At 35.5% G+C, this 26,532-nt stretch overlaps 1 protein-coding gene across 2 annotated transcripts in view; it reads right to left on the bottom strand.

Annotated features, from left to right (window-relative positions):
• Nucleotides 1–26,532, bottom strand: part of pea (ATP-dependent RNA helicase pea) — a 358,942-nt gene that overhangs the window by 199,137 nt on the left and 133,273 nt on the right. For both annotated transcript variants that reach the window (XM_090371271.1, XM_090371265.1), the window contains exons 11-12: nucleotides 23,956–24,040; nucleotides 2,228–2,328 (exon numbers count right to left, since the gene is read on the bottom strand). In XM_090371271.1, coding sequence (XP_090227397.1) covers nucleotides 2,228–2,328; nucleotides 23,956–24,040 — 186 coding nt within the window. The remainder of the gene's footprint in view (nucleotides 1–2,227; nucleotides 2,329–23,955; nucleotides 24,041–26,532) is intronic.

The raw sequence follows: 26,532 nt of genomic DNA, 5'->3' as shown, positions 1-26,532 counted from the left end.
CATATTTTGTGCCTTAAAGCAACTATGCATCCATTCAATTGAGGTCAATAAATGAGCACTATAAAAGGAAAGGCAAGTGAAATGAACGACTGATTAATATCGGCAAAATGGTTGAACCACGGGCTATTTGCGTAATGGTTGGGATTTTGCTTGGCGTCTAGAGGAGATTACAAAAGCTGATGACTTACTTCACAATTTCATATGTTCTTTGCTTATATTGAAGTTATTTTATCTAGTTTAGTATTTTCCAGAAGAAGAAAAAGGTAAAATTTTCATTAAAAGTTGTCATTTCAATAATGAAGATTACTGAATTTAAATTCTTCACTTTGTGAAAACAAAAAATCATCATAGTGTGTGTGTCTCTACTGACAAAACTTTGTGTAAAAAGTATTTTCCTATAAAATTTTACCCTAAAAGGTTGCTATAATGGATCCATAGCCTGAGACATCAGGACTGAAAATATAAAAAAATAAAATAATAAATAAAATATTATAAGTTACATTAAAGGCAAACAGAAAGGACACTCACAAATATAAATGGAAGCAAACGTGTTAAAGCATTTATACAAAAAGAGTGGACCAAATGGAGGCACTGAATCATGATTTGACATCAACAGGATGAATGAAGCGATTTCACAATAATTTCACATGTGTGCAAATGGGTAAAAAATCTGAATGGGTTAGTAAAACATTATATAGTTGCCATCTTTCAAAAAATCTGGAATCAGCAATGCCATTGATGGTGCTGAAGATGCTACACCCTCTAAAGGATGTGAAAATTCAGATCATACCATTAGTAATACAGTAGAATGCCAGTTATCCAGAATAATTTGAAAGGCTGATCTTTCTTTTTTTATTTTTTTTTTATTAACAGCAGTACAGTAAGTGCCGGGTATAATGATCACGTTTGCAAACTGAATTTTCATTCTAATAAGCGAAAGATCGAGTTTACTACCCATTTATAACAGATCGTACAAACAAAATGCCCAACAAACTGAAAACTGTGCGATTTATTATTTTCTCTATTTTTTTACGGTAAAGTGTGAATGAAAAGAAAACACGTAGTTTTAACATTGTAACAAAAAAACGGAAATTATTAGTAGAATTAGAAAGGTGAAAATTCAGGAAACCTCTCCAAAGAGTTTAATGTGGGGACTTCAACAATTTATGACATCAAGAAGATTTCCAATGCTGTAACAGAATTTGTGTCGATTATGGATATTGAAGGAGGATCTAGCAGAAAAATGATGTCGAAACCTGAAAATGTTGCTTTAGAGAGTGCACTTAATTTGTGGTTTCTTCAGAATCGAAGTTTAGGTGACCCAGTGTCTGGCCCAATGTTGTGTGAAAAAGCATTGGATTTTAATCGAAAATTAAGAGGTAATGAAGATTTTAAGGCAAGCACAGGTTGTCTGAAAAACTTTAAACTGAGACATGATATACGCGAACCAGATATTCAAGGCGAGGAACTTTCTGCATATGAATCGGCAGCGGTGTCCTTAAAAGTAAGTTTGCTTCAGTTATAGCAAATTACGAGAAAGAAAACGTTTATAATGTTGACGAGACAGGCTTATTACGGAAAGCATTACCGAGAAAAACCCTAACCACTAAAAGAGAAATGCCCGTACCAGGTTTTAAGATGACAAAAGAGCGAGTTACAATTGCCATGTGTGCAAATGCTACCGAGATGCACAGATTGACCGTGCTCGTTATTGGCAAGTCGAAAAAACTGAGATCATTAAAAAATATTTCTAATTTTCCTGTTTTGTATAAAAATCATAAAAATGCCTGGATGGATGTTTCTGTTTTCCCGAGATTGGTTTATAATTTTTTTTATTTATTTAATCTTACCTTATGTTTGATTATCCAGAAGAGGTCTCACATTAATTATTCCGGATAACTGACGCTCTACTGTAAATGAGTGTGACAGTAGCAATGAGATTCTGGTGTTCTATAACAAATAAAACTTCATTTTACAGTGACATTTTGTTTAGCAGACATTTGTGAATCTGAGTTTTAAATATACACAAAATATTTTCCCCCAAAATTTGCCTTATAAAATGTGGATATAACTTATGATCCGGTGAGTTTTACCATCCGAAAAATAATAATTAAGCTTCCATCATAAATAATCATTATGAAAACTAAAAATCACAAAAATTAACATCAATTGTAGCATATTGCTACCAGTTTCTTCTCCAAATTATTTATAATATTTTAAAATTTACCTTCATAATTCTAACAGGGCTAAGATCTTGCATATTAGCTCTCCCATGACCTTGTAAGAATGGTGGCTCTTCCTCAACAAGTTCAATTTCAATATCCTCATCTAAATATGCAGAAAAAAAAAATTAAGATACACAGGCAAAAAGTGTTGTCATTTCAATAATAATACTCACTATGAAGTAAAATCAAGATACTGATAGTTAATAATTAAACAGTATAAAATGATAAAAATTAAAAATGTGATGATAAAATACTGACAGAAAATTACTTTCCCAAAAATGAAAGTTTATAACATGAGAGAGAGAGAGAGAGAGAGACACACCAACTATCCCATCAGAAATTACTGAAAAAGCTAAAATTTGTGACAGCAAGTAATTTTATCACAGTTAAGGGCATTTCTGCTAATTGCGACTTATAGTTTGCACAAAGAATGTCAATTCTCAGTCCATGCAAAGTACTAAAGCACTAAAGGGTTCTAATACCTTTTATACTTGGGGGTCATCATAAAAAAAAAAGAAGAAAAAGAAGCTGTGACACAGAGCAACTGAGCATTGAACGAGTGTCATTATTACTAGTCATTATGTTATAAAATACTGACATCTCCAGTTGCTCTGAAGTTTATGGTCAATTTCATGTACATTATACCCATAAACCCAAACCCATTATATCAAAAAACAAACAAGGAAGTGCATTTGTAGCATAATTCCTATAATGAGTGTTACAAGCATTTTTCTATTGCCTTTTACTACATTCTAACTGAAGTTGTGTTAAGTAAAGAAATAAGAAAACCAGCCATAAACATATGAATAGAAAATGTCATTCAAGTGATGCAATTAGTTCCTACTGAAGCCTCCACAGACTGCTGCCAACTGGATACGATGGAAAAATGCAACCTCGTTTCAAAACAACAAATTATATAATATAAATGAAAGCAAAATTTAATTAATTTTTAATTTTTATTTAGCTTGTTTCATGCAACTCTACAAAGAATATGTTTATCAATGGTGCAAATGGATTATGTTAATGTTTTGCTTGAGGTTTATTATTGTACAGGCCTGTTTGCATATTCATTACTGAATAACTCTTCATTGCAGAAATGATTTAGATGCAAGGTACATTCCAAAATAAACACATTCTTCTTAAAAATGGCTGACTGGACCCAGGATATCCCAGCAGAACAGCACCCAAAGCATGACAAAACTGTTACACTAATAAATGTTGTATTTTTCAAATACTACTGTTGTCACAATGAAAATACCTTTTGGCACCAATTTAAAAATAATTCCCTCTATATCTAACATCAAGGTCTGGGGGCCTCATTTTAGGCCCTCATTTTAGTTCCCCTCACCAAGGTCTGGGGGCCTCATTTTAGGCCCCCAGACCTTGGTGAGGGAACAAAGGGGTGCTCTTACCAAGAAAGGCTTAAGTTCTGCAAATTGAAGCACCTGGAAAGCAGGCACCTGCGAGGTGATCTGATTGAGGTGTTTAAGGCCTTGAATGGGTTGAGCAAGCTGAATGCTGATGGGATTCTTCGTCTTCTCAGAATAATCACCCGAGGGGGCATAGATTCAAATTGATGTGCAGAAATTTGCCTTTAGACAGCAGGTAGACTTCCATCGTTTATTATGGAAGTTGATAGCCTAAATAAATTCAAGGCTCAGCTGGACAGGCATTTGGAACGAATGGAGGGGTGAAATGGGAGGTGGTTTTTTTTTTTTTTTTTTTTTTTTTGGCTGATGCTGCATAAGCTTGCTTCTTGCATCGTATGCCTCTACTAATGCTAATGACCATATGACCAGTTACTACCTCATTACACATCACTGACCAATGGATTATGCAATAGATGAACAATCCAATCCTCTATGTTTCATATGGACATATAGAGGATTGTTCTCTGTAAATAAATAGTTGCTTATTTGACAATGGAATTAATTCTTAAATACGACAATGCTGCTATTTACAAATGTTTTTCTTCAGTCTTGTAGCAGCAGCACATGTATTCATATACAGAAAGACTGTTACTGTAGCTTAAACAGTTTTATTTTCATTTATGAAGTCCACAAAATTAATTATTTTAAGTCCTTGTAACAATCCTCATTGTTGTTTATATGTTAGAGACCACATGCTTTAGAATATACTAAATAATTTTTGTTACATAAAAAAAAAAGCCATTGTTATATTTATGTATGATATGCTATATGAACATATAGCATATCATACAAATAACCCTGTCTCCAGCAGCTTTCACTCCCCCTCTTACGACAGCAAGAGGATCAGAGTGGAAGCAGAGGGTGCTAAGAATCTCTGGGTATGACCAGGCTGTCAAGCACAGAAATTGAACTTATTCTGTTACAATGTAAGATCACTCATCTGTGAAGACAGGATATTAGAGCTGGAAAAGGAATTAGAAAATGTGAATTTGAATATCATCGGCTTGGCTGAAACATGGCCTGCTGAAAGACAGCACTGCCAGAGGGGAAGACCATTGCTATGAAAGGGTGTACCTGGTCAGCAATGATGTTTAGGTAGGTAGTAGACATCAGAGTGCCCAGCACATGGATGACTGGACCCAGGGTGTTCCAGCAGAACAGCACCCAAAGCATGACACCACTGCCACTGGCTTGTTTTCGTCCCACGATGCATCCAGGTGCCATCAATTCCTGGCCATACACATGGTACAAAAGGAAACGTGATTCATCAGACCAGACAACCTTCTTCCAATCACTCAAGGTTTCAATGCTCGCTTACCCATTGTAGCCTCTGTCTTCAGTGAACCGTGGGTAGCATGGGCACTGAGCGGCCTGCGGCTATGCAGCCTCATTTTCAGCAGGGTTCGATGTACTGTGTGCTGTGACACACTACTCCCGTCACCAGCATTCCAATACCAGCAATTTGCGCCCCAGCCGCCCTTCTGTTGCCACGTACCATCTGGGAGAGCCTTCAATCACCTCAAGCATCGATGAGCCGTGCCCGTCCAACACCTTGCCAGCAGTTCAGCGGTTTCCCTCCTCAAAGCACTTTCAATAGGCACTAACCATGACTGACTGCGAGCAGTCCACCAGCCATGCCATTTTAGATATGCCCTGACCCAGTTGTTTGGCCATTACAATTTGGCCTTTCAAACTCGCTTAAGTCCACTGCCTTTCCCATGAAGTTAATCAGTGTTACTCTGAACAACAAGAGTAACACTGATTAATGGAGCTCAGTATCAGGTGTTTTTTATACTGTGTCCCGGCTCACGCACGTGCCGTAGTTCACTTGCAGTTGCTTCAAATGCATAACAACTCGCTGGTCATAATGTTTTGGCTCATCGGTGTATGCATCAACATCGAGCCACGATGATAAAGAAGTTGAAGAAATGTACACCAAAATTGAGACTTCTAGATGAACAGAAAACTCAGTACACCATTATTATGGGGGACTTCGATACTAAGGTTGGAAAGAGACAAAACAGTGCAGAAAAGGAAAATTTTGGAATTGGTGAAAAATGAAAGACTTGTGGAATTTGCAGAATTTCAAGGAATGTCAGTAATGAACACTTTTTTCAAGAAAAGGGTGAACAGAAATTGAACATGGAAAAGCCCAAAAAAAAACAACTAATGAAATTGACTTCATCCTCACTTACAGAAGATGTATATTGTGAACGATGCTACCTTTCTGCACAAAGTATATGTTGGAAGTGATCACAGAATGATAAGATGCACACTTGATATAGATATAAGAAAGGAAAAAACTGACTGGAGTAAATAATGATCTTTGAGTTAACAGTAGAGGAGAAAAGGCCGTATGTACTGAAACTTAAGAACAAGTTTGAGCTTCTGCAGACCTTTCATGACAAAGACATCAATGAGGAATGGAACTTTCTGAAATTGATAAAGCCCAAGAAACCTACAGGTAAAAAGAAATCCAAAGAAGAAAAAATAGTCAAGAAACATGTCAGGATGAACCGAAGACGACAAATGAAAAGCAAGATAAACGCTGACAATGACAAAATTGAGTATACTCAGTTATGCAAAGCTATTAGAGACTCAGAGAGGACATGAGAAGATCTAACACAAGAAAAGTAGAACAAGCATTAAGGGAAAACAAAGGCCTTAAATCAGCTGTCATACAGAAAGACAAATGATACTGAAACTGAAGAATAGTGATTGTGTATTTATAAATGGCAGAGAAGGCATAATTCAAATAGCAGAAGACTACTATAATTAATTATATAAGGAGCAAAAGAATGCCAGCAGTGAGGTAGAACATGCATTGAAGAAAATCTTAAATTATAAGAGAAAACCTCATACCTTTATTGTAGGACTGTAATTCTCTCAACACTCAATCACATATAAATGTATTCTTATGTGAATTAACATAATATGTTAATTAAATCAATTTATGATTTAAAAAAAAAAAACAACTAAGTATTAAAATCATCGTGTATTCAATACTCGTATCCAACCTAGAGCACCAAGATTTTTTGAAAGTTGACAGCCATCAACCTCCCAAACCAACCAATAACGTATGCTAATAAGATCTGAAATCGTCTTGATAATCTTGACACCACGAAATAAATATACATCAATTTACAGACAAAATTTAAACTTTAACATTGCCTAAAACTTCCTTAAAATCTGGTTACCACAAGATAACTATACATCAATTTACAAATAATTTAAACTTTAAAACTGTCTAAAACTTCCTTTGAGAGACTAACTTATTTGTCGGTCTTCTATAAATTTTATATTGTATGTTCTCGTTAACCCTGGTTAGAATAAAATTTAGAAAATTTATAGTTTTTTTCTGTGGGATTTCCTTTTCTAAAGTTAACTTAAGTCTGGTATGTATTTTATTAACAGTACTGTTAATAAAATACATACCACACTTATGTTCAATTTTCTAAATTTTACTGTAATCAGGGTTAACGAGAACATACAATTTAAAATTTATAGAAAACTAATGAATACCGGAAAATTCCTATAATGTTCCAGCTACCATCCATTTTTACCCAATTTTACAATGCATATAGATACAGTTCTACTTAGGAATGCTTGTTAGATGAACTTATGGAACTTACAAAAAGATTTTTAAAAAGGGGGTACACATTGGGTACCATCATGAAAATTAGTCAACAGGCAAAATATAAAATGGAGACAGGTACAACAAATAACTGATCAGATCAGAAATATTTTATTAAAGTTCCCTATATACAGCATTGGTACAGACAATTCATTAACATTTTCAGGAACATTGAATTTAAAATAGTTCCACAACCCATGAGTACAGACAATTCATTAACATTTTCAGGAACACTGAATTTAAAATAGTTCCACAACCCATGAGTAAACTGCAAGCTGTTCTGAAGCGTAGAAGGGTTGATACCATTACAACCATGGAAGCACACAATATTAATTGTGGCGGGTGCAGTTCAGCCTATATTGTCCAGACCCAGAATCCACTTTCGATGAGGATACAACAGCATGCGGCATCTGTTACGGCATGTAAGACAGGTGCCTCAGAACTAGCGTTTCATGCTATTAATGATGGGCACGTGTTCCTTTTTGATGAGTCGAAGGTCTTGAATACTCAGCAGGAATACTTTAAGTTCTTAATTGCAGACACATTGGAAATGAGTTATTATTGTGAATTATTGAGTGACAGAGCGAAATGGAGACAGAATAAAAAATGACAAGTTTAATATTAATTAAACTTGTCAAGGCGGATCTTTCGAGGTGTGGCTATCCCATGAGTATCCTTGACAGGTGTGACCTACACACACATGACAACATAGCGACCAACAGGAACATCCAAGGTAATGACTCAACCGCAAGTACCTTTATCCCATACTACCCAAACCTATCACAACAGGTTTCTAGGGTCCTAAAATCACATGGGATAAAATGTGTACCACTGCCAGGGAGAAAGTTACGATCCCTCATCTCTAAAGTGAAAACACCGGTTCCCACCTTAATACAAAGTGGTCTAGTCTACTGCATCTCTTGCTGTGACTGCACTAGCTGCTACATTGGGGAAACTGGGAGACAGCTCGGAAAACATCTTTCGGAACACGAAGGAGCCATCCGCTTAACGGACATAGAACACTCGGCCATTGCCGAACACTTCTCGTCCAACCCACCACAACATTGACCCACATCACAATGTCGTGATTGTAGATAGGTCCCGCCACTACTGGCGACGCACCTGGTTGGAGTTGTTGAACATTACATGCTCTAATACCTCAGTCAACAGGAGCAGTGGATGTTGTGTCCACCCTATCATTGAAGCAACCATTTTGATGAATGACAAACATTGGCAACATTCACATGCGTCACAGCCACAGGCTTCAACATCCAACAATTAACCATCACATCACGCCGTCCATATACATGACTGGCAGTACACGCCCTCATGTTCCACACTCTTAACTGTCAGTTTGACGGATGAAAGTTAACAAACTAACCAAAAGCTTTTGTATACATTTAATTTAATATGTGTGTTTTCCAATTAATATTTAAATTTGTCATTATTTATTCTGACTCCATTTCGCTCTGTGTCATGCAATAATCCACAATAATAATACTGAATCTAGAGCGCACAGGCCTCTTTAATCATATTGGAAATGAGATTAAATCCTAACTCTATAAATGTACGCAGACCTTACAATATCTTGGATTCATGGACTCTATCGCACATGTATAAACAGTAGTTCATACATTGGTCAGCATAAATAATCTCGTGATAGGTTACGAAAAAGTTTGTATAAAACAAAGGGGGGATATCATTCACAATCCACTTTTGACTTCTTGTGAACACGGAAATGATCTGAATAAGTTAGTCCCTTAAAGGAAGTTTTAGACAATTTTAAAGTTTATTTGTAAATTGATGTATAGTTATCTCATGGTAACCAGATTTTCAGAAAGTTTTAGACAATTTTAAATAATTATTATATGTAAATTGATGTATATTTATTTTGTGGCATCAAGATTATCAAGACGATTTCAATTCTCATATTAGCATACATTATTGGTTGGTTAGGGGGGGGTTGATGGCTGTCGACTTTCCACAAATCTTCTCGGTGTGCTGGGTTGGATATGAGTATTGAATACATGATGATTTTAATATGTAGTTTTTTTAAAAATCATAAATTGATTTAATTAACATACTGCGCAAATTCACATAAGAATACATTTATACACAATTGAGTGTTGAGAGAATTACAGTCCTACAATAAAGGTACGAAGTTTTCTCTTATAATTTAAGATTAATAATAATAGGACATATTGGGCTTTATAGCTCTTTTGTTTTTGATTGAAGAAAATGAAGAATCAGAAAGCCCTGGGTAAAGATGAAGTTATTGTAGAGTTATTAAAAATGGGAGGAAGAGACATGAGACAGAAGCTAGCAAGATTTTTCATAAAATACATTAGGAAAGGTGTGATGCCTAAGGAGTGGAATAATGCAATCATAATTTTGCTGCATAAGAAAGGAGATAAATCATAAATTGTAAATTATAGACCAATTAGCTTGTTGTCCCACATCTACAAGTTGTTCACAAGGGTCATTACTAACAGATTAGAAAGAATACTTGATGAGAATCAACCAAAAGAGCAAGCTGGCTTTAGGACAGGATTCCCAACTATGGATCACCTTCACGTAATATCACAGCTAATGGAGAAAGCTAATGAATATAAAACACCATTATGCTTTGTGTGGATTATGAAATGGCATTTAACTCCATACAGCATAAGGCAATGTTTCGGGCACGGAAAGACAAGGCGTAGATACCCCATATATCATGATTTTGAAGAAAATATATGAGAATGCTACCCCCTTTATTAGACTAGACAGTAGCAAATTGAAAATTGAGAAAGGAGTTCGACAAGGAGACAAAATATCTCCAAAGTTGTTTACTGCTGCCCTTGAGGACGCTTTCAGAAGATTAGACTGGTCCCAGAAAGGAGTCAATGTGAATGGAGAGTACCTAAACCATTTACGATTTGCAGAAGACATTGTGATCATAAGCCATGGTCCCAAAGAATTAGAGGAAAATCTTAATCAATTATGCAGAGTTAGTAAGAATTTTGGACTAACGATGAATACGACTAAAACAAAAGTAATGATGAACAAGTATGCCACAGAAAGCGATATAATCATTGAAGAAACAGTAATTGAAAAGGTGGATTCATATACTTATCTGGGACAAGTCATTAGCTGTAATAATGATAAATGGCTGGAAATCAAGAGAAGAATAAATTTTGGATGGATTGCATTCAGGAAATATAGTCACATACTGAGGAACAATATCCCAATTTGTCTGAAATGTAAAATAATAAACCAATGTACACTCCCCACCATGACATATGGAAGTGAAACTTGGGCACTCACCAAAAGAATGGAAGAGAAGCTGAGAACTACACAACGAAGAATGGAATGAATTATATTAAGAATCAGACTGTTAGATAAGAAAAGAAACACATGGATTAGGGAGCAAACTCAAGTAAAGGACATTCTTATCAAAACTAAAGAACTGAAATGGACTTTGGCAGGGCATATAGCTCGAAAACATGATGACAGATGGACTAAGAAAATAACAGAATGGTACCCAAGAGGAGCTAGAAGAAAATCTGGAAGACAACAATGGAGATGGAGAGATGAAATTCACAAGTTTGTGAGTAGTAAATGGCTGGCCACTGCACAAAAAAGAAGGAACTGGAAAGTTGCTAGAGAGGCCGTCATCCTGCAGTGGATTGAAAATGGCTGATGATGATGATATGCTAAGTGCATTCTTCTGTCACAAAATTTAGCTTCAATTCACAGTTTATAAATATTCGAGAAAGAAAGAGAAGTAAAAGACAAAATATATATACAGTGGAACTTCTCTATTACGAACTTCTATTTAACGAATTTCTCTATAGTAAAAATTTTTCGCAAAACATTGCACCTTGAAACAAAATTACATGTAAAATTAACCCCATATAGCGAAGTGTTAGTCACTCTATAACAAATTTTTTAAAAAATTAGTAAAAGACTCAAGCGTTTAGGGCATAAGCCTCAAGCTATGAAGGAGTCTAGACTATGTATAAATATAGTGCAAATGCATCAAGAATACATAGCTGTATCTGAATAAATCAGATTATTAATAAAACGGCATCGTTTTAAGTTATATCTCATATTGTGAATACCTTCACAACGAGTTGCCATGATATTGCACTACTTCGAATAAGTAACGCTTCACCTAAGGAGAAGACTAATGTTACTTATTCTCAAATGGATACCACCACCCAGACGGCACCGTTTCAGGGCTATTTGGCCCTTCTTCGGTGGGTGGGTAGGTACCCGAGTGATGCAATGATGGCAAAACAGTTATGAAGTATAACTCCACAATATGAGAGATGCCTGATGGTGTATCATGTATTTAGACTCAAGCGTTTAGGGCATAAGCCTCAAGCTATGAAGGAGTCTAGACTATGTATAAATATAGTGCAAATGCATCAAGAATACATAGCTGTATCTGAATAAATCAGATTATTAATAAAACGGCATCGTTTTAAGTTATATCTCATATTGTGAATACCTTCACAACGAGTTGCCATGATATTGCACTACTTCGAATAAGTAACGCTTCACCTAAGGAGAAGACTAATGTTACTTATTCTCAAATGGATACCACCACCCAGACGGCACCGTTTCAGGTGCCGTCTGGGTGGTGGTATCCATTATTTATATTTATACATAGTCTAGACTCCTAGGTGGTGGTATCCATTATTTATATTTATACATAGTCTAGACTCCTTCATAGCTTGAGGCTTATGCCCTAAACGCTTGAGTCTAAATACATGATACACCATCAGGCATCTCTCATATTGTGGAGTTATACTTCATAACTGTTTTGCCATCATTGCATCACTCGGGTACCTACCCACCCACCGAAGAAGGGCCAAATAGCCCTGAAACGGTGCCGTCTGGGTGGTGGTATCCATTTGAGAATAAGTAACATTAGTCTTCTCCTTAGGTGAAGCGTTACTTATTCGAAGTAGTGCAATATCATGGCAACTCGTTGTGAAGGTATTCACAATATGAGATATAACTTAAAACGATGCCGTTTTATTAATAATCTGATTTATTCAGATACAGCTATGTATTCTTGATGCATTTGCACTATATTTATACATGGTCTAGACTCCTTCATAGCTTGAGGCTTATGCCCTAAACGCTTGAGTCTAAATACATGATACACCATCAGGCATCTCTCATATTGTGGAGTTATACTTCATAACTGTTTTGCCATCATTGCATCACTCGGGTACCTACCCACCCACCGAAGAAGGGCCAAATAGCCCTGAAACGGTGCCGTCTGGGTGGTGGTATCCATTTGAGAATAAGTAACATTAGTCTTCTCCTTAGGTGAAGCGTTACTTATTCGAAGTAGTGCAATATCATGGCAACTCGTTGTGAAGGTATTCACAATATGAGATATAACTTAAAACGATGCCGTTTTATTAATAATCTGATTTATTCAGATACAGCTATGTATTCTTGATGCATTTGCACTATATTTATACATAGTCTAGACTCCTTCATAGCTTGAGGCTTATGCCCTAAACGCTTGAGTCTAAATACATGATACACCATCAGGCATCTCTCATATTGTGGAGTTATACTTCATAACTGTTTTGCCATCATTGCATCACTCGGGTACCTGCCCACCCACCGAAGAAGGGCCAAATAGCCCTGAAACGGTGCCGTCTGGGTGGTGGTATCCATTTGAGAATAAGTAACATTAGTCTTCTCCTTAGGTGAAGCGTTACTTATTCGAAGTAGTGCAATATCATGGCAACTCGTTGTGAAGGTATTCACAATATGAGATATAACTTAAAACGATGCCGTTTTATTAATAATCTGATTTATTCAGATACAGCTATGTATTCTTGATGCATTTGCACTATATTTATACATAGTCTAGACTCCTTCATAGCTTGAGGCTTATGCCCTAAACGCTTGAGTCTAAATACATGATACACCATCAGGCATCTCTCATATTGTGGAGTTATACTTCATAACTGTTTTGCCATCATTGCATCACTCGGGTACCTACCCACCCACCGAAGAAGCGCCAAATAGCCCTGAAACGGTGCCGTCTGGGTGGTGGTATCCATTTGAGAATAAGTAACATTAGTCTTCTCCTTAGGTGAAGCGTTACTTATTCGAAGTAGTGCAATATCATGGCAACTCGTTGTGAAGGTATTCACAATATGAGATATAACTTAAAACGATGCCGTTTTATTAATAATCTGATTTATTCAGATACAGCTATGTATTCTTGATGCATTTGCACTATATTTATACAAAATTAGTAAAAGCATTTTTGAAGATTTTCAAGCATTTACTGCTAAACAGCCACTCAAATATACGGCCCCCTTCCCTCCGAATTGTGCATTAGCATCTAGAATTAAATAATCATGCTTTTAGTGAACACATGTGGCCATTGACGCCCATAAGAGAGTCTTTGTTTCATTTTTGTTAGTTATTAAACCAAATGGGTTTTCTTAAAAGTGGTCGCAAACTTTACAATAAATAGGGTAGATTTGTAAATTGATGTTGGCTCAGGAGAAAATGAAATTCGCTGCGGTAAAGCTTTAGCGTGCTGCGGCAGCAATACATAGAATGCTACCATAGACGGTTTTTAGTAATGCCTACTGAGTGATATTTGCTTCTCACCTCAACTGTACCACGTGACCTTCCTGTCAATGATTATATGATATGTCCGTTCTCATCTAACTGGACTCCCAGTAGATGGTTTTCATGAATTTTTTTTTTTAATTTTGTTCGTCATCAATCACATAGGCTATATGCTCTTGTATTTTTTTTTTTTCTGAAAAGTAACATACAGCATTCATTAATCATAAATTTTCTTTCATGTATATATGAATGAAAGCAGAATAAAAGAAATTCACAAAGTCGTATATTTCTTCAAAGTGATTGATAGGAAAGGTCGCATGATACTGTTGAATTGGCAAGCGAACATCATTGAGTAGGCGGTACTAACAATTCACTATATGGACAGCGCAGCGAAGTTTGCGGTGTATGTATCGGCAAGAGTTGCAGTCCAGTAATTTTTACATTTGTGGAAACAATGTTAAAGAGAAAGTGTTTAAGTATTAATGATAAAGCAAAGACTGTTATGATACTGACCAGGGTTTTAAGAAAAAAGATGTTGCGGAGAAATAAAGCATACCTGCAAGCAGTTCATCTAAGATTTTAAAAAATCGAGAATCAATTTTAAATGCAATTGAAGGAGGAGCAGACAAGAAGCGAATTAAGTTGTGTATATACGAAGATGTTGATAAAGCTGTTCTAAAATGGGTGCAAAATTATACGTGAAAAGAATATACCAATATCGGGCCTAATAATTAAGCAACAAGCTCTGAAATTTGCACAGTCCCTTGGACATACAGAATTTAATGCGAGCACTGGGTGGCTAGATAAATTTAAGAAGCGCCACAGAATTGAGGAAAAGGTTATTTGTGGAGAAAGTGTTAGTGTAAGCGAAGAAGACTGCAACATTTGGAGGAACAATACCTTAAAGAAGATTTTGGAAGAATATGAGCGTAAGGATGTTTTTAATGCTGACGAAATGGGCTTATTCTTTAAATGTTTACCGAATAGAACATTTGCTTTTAAGGATGATAAATGTTTTGGTGGAAAACAAAGAAAAGAAACAATCACTATGCTAGTTGGAGCAAATATGACAGGAAGTGAAAAATTAAGACTTTTTAGTCATCGGAATATCAAAAAACCCAAAATGTTTTAGAGGCACAAAATCTTTGGAAGTTGACTACACCTTTAATAAAAAAGCATGGTTGACAAATGATATTTTTGAAGAATGGATATTAAAACTAGACAAGCGTATAACAAAAGAAAAAAGGAAATCATGTTGACAACTGTCCAGCACATTCTGCCAGTATTTCTGCCAAACTTAGAAGTCCGAAATTGTTTTTTTTACCACCAAACGTGACGTCAAAACTCCAGCCAATGGACCAAGGCATTATTAAAAATTTAAAATTTCATTATCGAAAGAGAATAATAATGAAGATTGTCAATGCATTATCAGAAAATAGAAACTTGGAGGTTACAATTAACCTTAGAGATTGCATCTCTGAACTGACAAAAGTTTGGACAAACGATGTCGCTGAATACTACTCAAAATTGTTTTTTGAAAGCGGGATTTGCATTGAATACAGAAGTCGAACAACAACTGGACAAACAAGATGAACTGGCCCTTTCACAACTGAAAAACTTTTGGACATTATTAGAATCGTCCGGAAACATGGAAAATGAAATAACACTGGATAGTTATGTTTACATAGATCAAGATCTGACTACACCAGAACATCCAAATGAAGATGAAATACTGCCGAACAGTGTTAGACATGACCACGATCACGAAGAAATTAACGATGATGCTGAAGACACATCAGAACAACCCGTAGAAAAGCCAACTCGCGAAGAAATGATTAAAGCTTTTAAAATGGTTCGTATGGGTCTACAGTTTTGTGAAAATGTTCCTGATAATGTTTTTAATGATCTGAACAAATGTGAGGTTTTCTTTGAGAATCAGACATTTTTTAATTGTACTGTGCAAATTAAAATTACAGATTTTGTTTAATTTGTGATACTTACCGGCGAAAAGTGTGTAAACGTAATTTAAATAAGTGTTTTTGAAATAAAATACATTAAAAATAAATGTAGATTTGTTTTCATTTTCTAATTAGATAACAATTTCTAATAAAAAAGATATTCTCTGTATAACGAATTTTTTTGCTGGATTTATCGAATTCGTTATGGGGAAGTTCGATTGTATATGCATACTGCTCCACATATCTAACCTCATTATTTCATAATGGTTATAATGGAACTGGGAGTATTAAAAGTTGCACTTGGATACTACTACTTTTTGGATGGTGTTACAGACTAGATGATGGTGACAAGGGATACTAAAGTTTACAGTAGGGAAGAGATAAGGTTTCCCAGAGTTAGACATGACCACGATCTAAAAAGAAAACTAAAAGCTAAAAGAAAACCCAGAAGACAACAATGGAGATGGACAGATGAAATTAATTAAAAAATTTTTATTAAGTAAAGCTTGAGTAGTTTGAGCTAACAGTAGGTGATACCTACTGATGTCCATCTTTATGTGTATTCATTCTTGAAAATGGTATTAATTCTTAACTAAGACACTACTATTTACAAATGTTTTCATTTAGTCTAAAAGCAATGATGGAAACACTGATTTGCATTTAAATGCAAGAAATTAATTTTATATTTATTACTGTAACCCTGATTTATGTAAGGGATGCATTTGTAGATAATCCTGTGTAATTAGACTTCATTTAAATTGAACTTAATAATGCATACAAAAAAGGGAATGGAGTATATTCTAAATGTCCTAACTGAAACCATGTTCTAAAATAACTTTCCTATGCTATAATATGGGTAAATCATTACATAAAAATTGGGAAAATAAGATTTGGCATTAGCATTAGTTGAGGCATATGATGCAAGAAAGCAAGCTTATACAGCATCAGCCAAAAAAAAAAATCCAATTTCACCCATTCGGTCACTCCAAATGTTTATCTAGTTCAGCGTTAAATTTATTTAAGGCTATCAACTACCACAACAACAGATGGAAGTCTGTTCCAACAATAAACTACCCGCTGGCTAAAGGCAAACTTCCGCACATCTATTCTACAACTATTTTTCCTCAATTTGAATCTATGCCCCCTCAGGTTCTTAATTTGAGTAAGCAGAAGTATCCTGCCAGCATTGAGCCTGCTCAAACCATTCCAGGCCTTATACACCTCGATCAGATCACCTTGCAGGTGCCTAGTCTCCAGATGCTGCAACTTGCAGAATTTAAGCCTTACTTTGTAAGCGCCCCCTTTGTTCCTCTCACCGATCTTGTTGCCCTTCTCTGTACTAGTTCTAGCAACTCTATATCCTTCCTAAAATGAGGCCTCCAGAAGTGTATACAGTACTCAAGGTGTGGTTTGACCATTGCCTTATACAAAGGGATAATCATCTTCTTGTCTCTGCTAGCAAAATTCCTATATATCATTGACAAAACTCCATAACCTGCTCTGGCAGCCCATCTGCAGTGCTCAGAGAACTTCATATCTGACTGCACAATTACTCCCAGGTCATTCTCCACCTCCCTGAGTGTAGTACTACACAGTTCGTACATTTCTCTAGGGTTACTGCTACCCATATGGAGTACCTTGCATTTGTCAATGTTAAACTTCAGTTGCCACTTCTCAGTCCATCTGCCTAACTTTTCCAGATCCTGTTGCAGTAGCATACTTACTGTCTTTACTGTCAATAACTACCCTGCCAACATTTGTATCATCTGCAAACTTGGACATTAAGCCTGATATACTTTTATCGATATCACTGATAAATTCACAAAACAACAATGGGCCCAGCACTGAACCCTGGGAGTTCAGCGCTGATAACATTATATTAACATTAGTCCACGTAAAGCGGTGTCCATTTATTACCACTCCCTGCCATCTCCCACTCAACCATCCCTTTATCCATTGCAGTAACTTGCCCTTAATGCCATACCGCTCCATTTTGTACAGCAGTTTTCCATGTGCAACAGTATCAAAAGGCTTTTCTGAAATCCAGTATATGATATCAAAATTATTTTTAGCATCCAGTTCCTTTGTGACCACATCGTAGTATCCAATCAAATAGGTCAGACAAGACTTCCCCTTTACAACCCTATGCTGTGTCTGAACTATTACTTCTGTCTTGTCTAGGTGATCCCTGTATCACCCCTCTAACCAGTAACCCCATTATTTTCCATTGAACAGAAGTTAAACTAACAGGTCTATAATTATTTGTGTCACCCTTTTATTTGTGAATTGAGGATACATTTGCACATCTCCAGTCCATGGGGACCTCCCCGGATTCTAAGGATGCTCTCATAATTATGGCTAAGGGTTTGCTTACTTCCCTTGCTGCCTCCTTCATTATAACTGGATAGATTCCATCTGCCCCAGGTGCCTTTTTTATGTTTAACTTCAAAACAATTTCTCCCCCACTTTGCTCTCAGTTATTACAAAATCACTTGTCTCCCTGTTAGAGTTTGATAAACTTCTGGCATTCCCCTCCTTGAATAACCCCTCATGTGTGAATGTAGATGCAAAATACTCATTCAGTTTATCAGCTACTTGAGCAGGATCATCAATATAGTTAAGTGGACCAATCTGATTCACCCCCTTCCTTCTAGAGTTTACATAAGTAAAGAACTCTTTGCTGTTTTTCTTTGCATCCTTTGCCAAAAGATTTCTCGTAATCTGTCTTTGCCTGCCTAACCTCTTTTGTGACTGTACAGCACGTATGGTTATTCAAACAAGCTTTATTAAAAAGAAAGTTTGAAAAAAGTATCAAATCCAGAACTTTTCCTCTTCCATAGAAAAGTAAATATGAGCTGGCATGAGCTTCCAATATAAATCTCTCTTGTCATCATCAAAAACTTTTGTGATTTATTTATTAGCTTCAATGAAAGCTTTTAAAAGTGTCTTTGGAAACGTAGAGCTGCATACTGATCTCTGTTAGCAACCACACTTGTACAGGATTAATTTTTGACTGCTTCAACTAGATTACAGAATATATTTATTTGTTACTAAAAATATACAAATAAAATCTAAATAATTTTGATTAAATATACAATAAAGTATTACTATAAAATGTTTAAAATATGCTGTAAAAGCATTAAAAATATAACAAAATAAAATACAGAAACACAGGAGCCTTTGGCATTTGTATGTTGCTTTTATCAACTAGAACATAAGATATAAGGATATTCGAGATATAAGGAAGCGAGACTCTTAAGCATCTACCAACTGATACAAAAAGCTGAAGCGGTCTTTGTCTACAATGCTTTGAAAACACCAAACTTTCCTCCTCTCTTCAGATCCTTTTTTATAACAATAGAAGAAGAAGGAATAAGATATAATTTAAGAAATGAAGCGAACCTGAAGGTTCCGCTTTTCAGAAAAGCCATAGGCCAAAAAAATATAAAATACAGAGGCGCAAAAACCTGGAATAATCTTCCTGAAAACATCAAAAATGCCATTTCACTAAACAAGTTCAAGAAGCTCCTGACTGAACACATCACCAGGGAGGTCTGATCTAAATCACCTTCCACTCAACTCCTGAACTTTCCACAATGCATACCAGTTTGGAAATTGTGTAAACAAGTTGAAGGAATAGCTGTCAAAAAGCTTGTAACACTCTACGCAATTATTTCATCATTTTTTCTTTCGTACTTGTTATTGTAAAAGTACTGGCAATGTAATTATAAGTAATGTTGTTAGCCACGAGACAGTTTACTGTAATGGAATGTAGAAATTCTCTGTAATGGAATGTAGAAACATGTCCCATTCATGGTGTATCTGGTTTTATTGTTATCTTTTTCAAAGGGAACAACCCCTAAAAAGCCTCTGGCTTATGTGTTCTCCCTCCCTTCTTGCTGTTATCTCCCAACAATTGTAACACAAAATAGGGATTAATAAATTATCAAAATTATCAATTATCAACATTTACAAGGAGGCAGTGAGTATAAATACATTAAAAAAAAAAAGAAAAAAAGGAGTTTCACAGAATAAAAGTGGAGGGAAGGAAAGGAAAGAGTAATTCCCAACTGTCCTGAGGTTAGCATAACCTCTAGTTGCTCACAACTTACTCAAATGAAGGAGAGGAATGGGAAGAGAAAACCAGGGGACAACTTCATCCATCTTACGCAGCATTACAGATTCAACGATGAGATGTGTTTACATATCATTTCTGTTTAAAGTGTGTCAAGTGATGCATATGTGGGCAGATTCCAACGAGTGACCAATCTGGAAATCTCATGCACTATCAATAATTTGATTATCATTTGGCTGGGGGGGTCACGTCCCTCCTGCCAATAGTGCACAGCTACTTCATTGGTTAAAATCAGCATTCTCAATGGATGTAATGTGGTCTTTCAAGCATTCCTCCAGATAATGGATAGCTTCACCAATATAGCTCGTATTATAGTTTTACATGGTATACTATAAAATACTCCACTCCTCTGCATAAATGGTACAGAGGTTTTCAAAGGGCGATATACTGATTGCAGTTTCTTACTAGGAACCTACACACTGTTAATACTGTTAACTGTTCAAAATCCTAGCAATACCCTGAGAAACCTCTGGGTAATGAATGTGAACCATACCAGAAGTGTGGTTCAAGTCCAATGAAAGAGTATGTAACGGGAAAAATCAACATTCACATGTTTCTGGGTTAAAAGCAACTCCAAATAATTTAACTTTTCTTCAGGAAAGTCGCATCTCTGTAGGGATATTCTGATTTACGATGTGACCATGCTATGTCCACGAATGTGCAAATAGTGCTGCTGTGGCGTAGGTGTGTATGTGTGGGGGGGATGACATGAATTGCAATTAGTATATCACCTCATACACATTGGTTTACAATATACTGAAGTTGTTAAGCCCTGTAGGTGGTAGATGACTTTCATCAACCTGTGAAATACCACTACTTTGCTTATTGGAGGCTTGAAGTGGTGAAACCCATGTTTAGTCTCTAGAGAAAAGTTTCTGGCATCCCCCCCCCATACTTCTCCTTCAACCCATGCACGGTACTAAGTACTGTAGGTTTTGATACCTTTCGTGTTTGGGGTTTTCATAAAAAAAAAAAAAAAAGGACCTTCTTTACCATTACACCAAGGAAGGGCAGGGCATGATTATTCTAAACGCTATAAATTCATTCTCATGATCATTCTCAATCTTTTGTAAATTTTGGAAAATTGGAACATTCACTGAGATAAACTTAAAATGTAGTTTAATCCTCTTGGGAAAGAATGGTGAATATATTATCTATATATTTCTCCCATAGAATAATAGGGAAGGGTGAATTAGGGGAGGACTTCAAGTTTGAAAGTTTCCATAACTAAATTGCTGATCTGTAGACTAACTGGTGAAACTGCAGCTAATCAACAGATTTACTTGTAAATGACCTCCATATATAGGGTAGAGTAAGAGAAATAGGAGATTTTAAGTGGTTTTCTGGGTACCAGTGTGGTGGGGAGGACTGCATCACAGACATACTCAACCACATCATGCTATTTAGTAACCATGGAAGAGTAAGTAGTGCATAATGTGCTTTTGCCATAAGGTATTTCACAAAAGCAATGACATTTGTAAGGCTGCTCAACATTTATTTCATGTTCACTTTAAGCTTAAGCAGCAAGATCCTGTACTATCTGTTCATGCCATTAAAACATGGGAAAGAATTTTGATGAAACTGGTTCAGCTTTCAAAAAAGAAGCTTTCGGGTGGATAAGAAGCACCCATACATCACAGCTTTCAGGAGTGCTCTCATATGGAGTCTCAAGTGGTCTGCACGTCAGCATGCACTATTGCTGAACTCATCCAATAGGAGTGTAGAACAAATATTGCATCAGAACTTAAATTTTCATCCACACAAGGTACGGGTACAACAAGAATTAAAACACTGTGATCTCCTTACCCGTAAAATTTTTTGTCAAGAAATGCTAACTCAAATGGATCACAACAAAGACTTTATCCACAATCTACAAATGTCTGATAAAGCTCATTTTAATCTAAATGGTTTTGTGAATAAACAAAACTTTTATTATTGGCCACAAGAAAACCCTTAACAATTCCACCAGCAACCACGGCACAACAATGACCAGGTAACAGTGTGGTGTGCAATGTCATCCACAGCATTATCGGTACTTTTTTTTTTTTGCAATTAGCATTAGCAGAGGCATATGATGCAAGAAAGCAAGCTTATACAGCATCAGCCAAAAAAAATATCCCATTTCACACATTCATTCTCTCTAAAAGTTTGTCCAATTCTTCCTTGAATTTATTTAAGCTATCAACTTCCACGACAGATGGCAGATAATGTAAATAGACAGATGATAATGTAAAGATAAAAATTGTGACATTAGAAGCGGCATACAATACAAGAAAGCAAGCTTATGCAGCATCAGCCAAAAAAAAAAAAAAAAAAAAAACACACACCTCCCATTTCACTCCAAATGCTTGTCCAGCTCGGCCTTAAATTTATTTAAGCTATTAACTTCCACAACAAAAGATGGAAGTCTATTGTTCCACCAATCAACTACCCGCTGGCTAAATGCAAATTTCCACAAATCTATTCTACAACTGTCTTTCCTCAATTTGAATCTATGCCCATTCAGGTTCTTAATCTGAGCAAGAGTAAGAATTCCATCAGCATTGAGCTTGCTCAACCTGTTCAAGGCCTTATACACCTCAATCAGATCACCTCGCATGTACCTAGTCTCCAGGTGCTGCAATTTGCAGAACTTAAGCCTATCTTGGTAAGAGCACCCCTTTGTCCCCTTTTGACATTAAGTCATTATGCTAACATACATGATCACAACTTTTTTTGATTGACAAACTAGTACTAGATTTTCTCAGTTAATGAGGCCAACTGGTTTCAACCAGTGATAGATATAATTGAATGATTAGTAACTGAAAGATTTCAATAATTGAAATAATCAAATGATTCATTATAATCTAAATAATCAATAACCAGTTTGCTCATAACCAGTTTCAAAAATATGGCATGACATCTCATACCCCCAGGGTGTCAATGGATGCTGTATAACTGCTTTTTCATAACCACATCATATGCAGGAATGGTGACATTTCTTGGCCTCCAAGGTCCCCAGACTTGTCTGCATGTGACTTGTTTTTATGGGTGCACTTAAAAAGCAAGGTGTGCTCTCATTGCCCACAAAGCTGAAGAGCTGAAAGAAAGAATTTGTGGGAAAACTACCAGGTTTTCTTTGGAGATGCTATGCCACATCATGGGAAATATGAACATTAGAAGAATGCTTCTGCAGAGACAGAAGTTACCTCTAGGCTATAATTTTAAAAAAATAAACAGCATGCCATATACATTAAGATGGCACATTTGTAATCTGACAAAAACAAATTCTTTATTTAATTACTGAGTTTTTAAAATCTCCTGTTTCCTAGTTCCACCCTGTATTTTTACTGAAAAATGATGTGCATAGTCTAGTATTTGCATTGCATATTCTTGAAAAATATGGACATAATCACAGGAAACAGTTACATTATATTTGGCATACTGGCACATTACTGTACACAAACATGTGCACCAATTGTAGCATGAAGTACAAAGGCCATGACTACTGTGTTACACTCGTTCAGTTCTTCCATGTTCTGCACCTTTGAGGATTATATTTTTCACTACATATAACCTAAATGGGGGGGGGAATTAAGCAGAGATTTCAGTAACAAGGAGATGGGCTGACAGTCCTCAAGCTGTAAAGCCCCTAACAGTTGAAGCACATCTAGATACACAGACAAATGTTTGTCACAATCCAACCTGAAATACAGAAGTATTTTAGGTGAGAAACTTAGATATAAAATATGTTATGAGTACAAGGTTCAACATTCTCATCTTCATACATAAAAAATTATAATGCTTCAAAGTTGTTGCATTTCAATGTGCATACCATGTACAACCAGACATACAAATATTGTACAAGAAAAATATACACAGATAGCCATTATAATGACATCCAAAAAGCTTGTTGAATGACTTCTATATTATTAAACAGATATTTTTAACCATGTTCCTTCATTCTTACTATCACATTGCTATTAGCACTCACCATCATCATCATCTTTTGGTAGTAATCCTGTGGTATCATCAAAGTCTGGAAGCTCTGATTTATCTATGCAATTGGCAGCTGACATCTGTAACAGATCAAGTAAATTTTAGCATAATTTTTGATTTTTGAAAAGTATGCTAAAAATAACTCTAGTGGTAACTCTATATTACTGATGCTTTTAATTAGCTATACAGTTAGAAATCTTGGCATCCAGATTTAAAAAAAAAAAAAAAAATACTTAATGGTAACTCTCTTCCTATAATTTTATGTTGGTTATGTTTGGTTTTTAGATGTGTTAATGACTTAGACTACATTGTGTATTATGTCTGTAGAAATGTGCATTCAGAGACTGGTTTGCATGTTGTGCAGGGAATTAATGGGAATTGAACCTAGACTTCTCCAAACAAGTGACAAGAGATTACCATGCTGTCAAAGAGAACCTCTAATATTATTTACCTTATTATTTCATTTATAACACTTCTAACTTACCTCCTAAACATCTTCAAGGACTGACTGTGCATTCCTACATAAATTTTCACATCTAAAATTTTCCAAGCTGAATGAATGCACTTGCACTGATTGAATGCATCATGTTTTTGTGGTGCAAATGACATTACTTATACTGGATGTTACAAAAGTCCATTATACAAAAATTTAATATTAATCCTATTTACAAAAATTCACTGTTATATTGAAATTTACTTAGTTTTATATTTACAATAACTTATTGGAACCAAAAATACTACCTGAAATGTTGTCTAGCTGCTAAAGCCATTTTAGTACTATAATTTTTCAAAACACACACCTGCAAAATATTAATCAGATGCAGGTCAACAATAAAAAATTCATAAAAAAAGTATGAACCTATAGACATTTGTTCATGAATGCCAACACATGCTATAATCCACAGTTAAGTCTGAAAATGGGTGTATATATATATATATATATATATATATATTATGTGAAGTAAAAGTTAGGCAAAAGTAATAAAAATAAATAAATATGGCTATGTAGCTATCATTAGAGGCAGCAAATGCACATCCTCCACATGATGCCTAATTATATCTGATAATTAAAATAAATATGATATTTAAAATAAAAACATCAGCCAGTAGTACGGCAATAATGCAGAGCGAAACGAAACGCAAAATAATATAAAATAAACAAACAGGGAAGGGAAGTAGAGATAATAGGACAAAAAGGTAGTCGATAATCCCCTGTATAATTTAGTCAATTAAGTCATTAAACCCAATTAATAAAATGATATAAATTTAAAATAATGCCAATTATAAATAATTTAGCGGTACCCCCCTCAAAGGTACCAGTTCCAAAAGACGTGAAATATCACCAAAAAAGGGTTAAAGAAACTACCAAAAACTAAAATATCAAAATGATAGACTGACCATCGACAGAGGACCACGAGGCCAATAATGGTCATGGAATCGCTGCATTTCAATCGTCATACAAATCATCGCAAAGGCAGAAATATCGAAGAACCAAACCACCCCTCCATTCTCCGATAGATCAACCAATGCAGAGGATTTGCATGGCGGTGGTCCTTATGCAGCGAAAAATAATCTATAGAACAGACAGCACTCTTGATCAGAGCCACACCACTGACATAATGCAAGCTTAACCAGCTTATATAATAGAAAGGAAAAGAATAGATGGCGGCACAGGCGCTGCTTATTTAGCATATCAACCCACTACTACCACTAATTTATATTATGTGAAGTAAAAGTTAGGCAAAAGTAATAAAAATAAATAAATATGGCTATGTAGCTATCATTAGAGGCAGCAAATGCACATCCTCCACATGATGCCTAATTATATCTGATAATTAAAATAAATATGATATTTAAAATAACAACATCAGCCAGTAGTACGGCAATAATGCAGAGCGAAACGAAACGCAAAATAATATAAAATAAACAAACAGGGAAGGGAAGTAGAGATAATAGGACAAAAAGGTAGTCGATAATCCCCTGTATAATTTAGTCAATTAAGTCATTAAACCCAATTAATAAAATGATATAAATTTAAAATAATGCCAATTATAAATAATTTAGCGGTACCCCCCCCCTCGAAGGTACCAGTTCCAAAAGACGTGAAATATCACCAAAAAAGGGTTAAAGAAACTACCAAAAACTAAAATATCAAAATGATAGACTGACCATTTTCACGTCTTTTGGAACTGGTACCTTCGAGGGGGGTACCGCTAAATTATTTATAATTGGCATTATTTTAAATTTATATCATTTTATTAATTGGGTTTAATGACTTAATTGACTAAATTATACAGGGGATTATCGACTACCTTTTTGTCCTATTATCTCTACTTCCCTTCCCTGTTTGTTTATTTTATATTATTTTGCGTTTCGTTTCGCTCTGCATTATTGCCGTACTACTGGCTCATGTTTTTATTTTAAATATCATATTTATTTTAATTATCAGATATAATTAGGCATCATGTGGAGGATGTGCATTTGCTGCCTCTAATGATAGCTACATAGCCATATTTATTTATTTTTATTACTTTTGCCTAACTTTTACTTCACATAATATAAATTAGTGGTA

The sequence above is a fragment of the Mastigoproctus giganteus genome, chromosome 1 (genome assembly GCF_048544385.1).
Source record: "Mastigoproctus giganteus isolate SK-2022 chromosome 1, ASM4854438v1, whole genome shotgun sequence".
Classification (NCBI taxonomy): domain Eukaryota; kingdom Metazoa; phylum Arthropoda; class Arachnida; order Uropygi; family Thelyphonidae; genus Mastigoproctus; species Mastigoproctus giganteus.
Note: the sequence above shows the minus strand (reverse complement) of the source record. Positions and strands in the feature narration are given on the sequence as shown.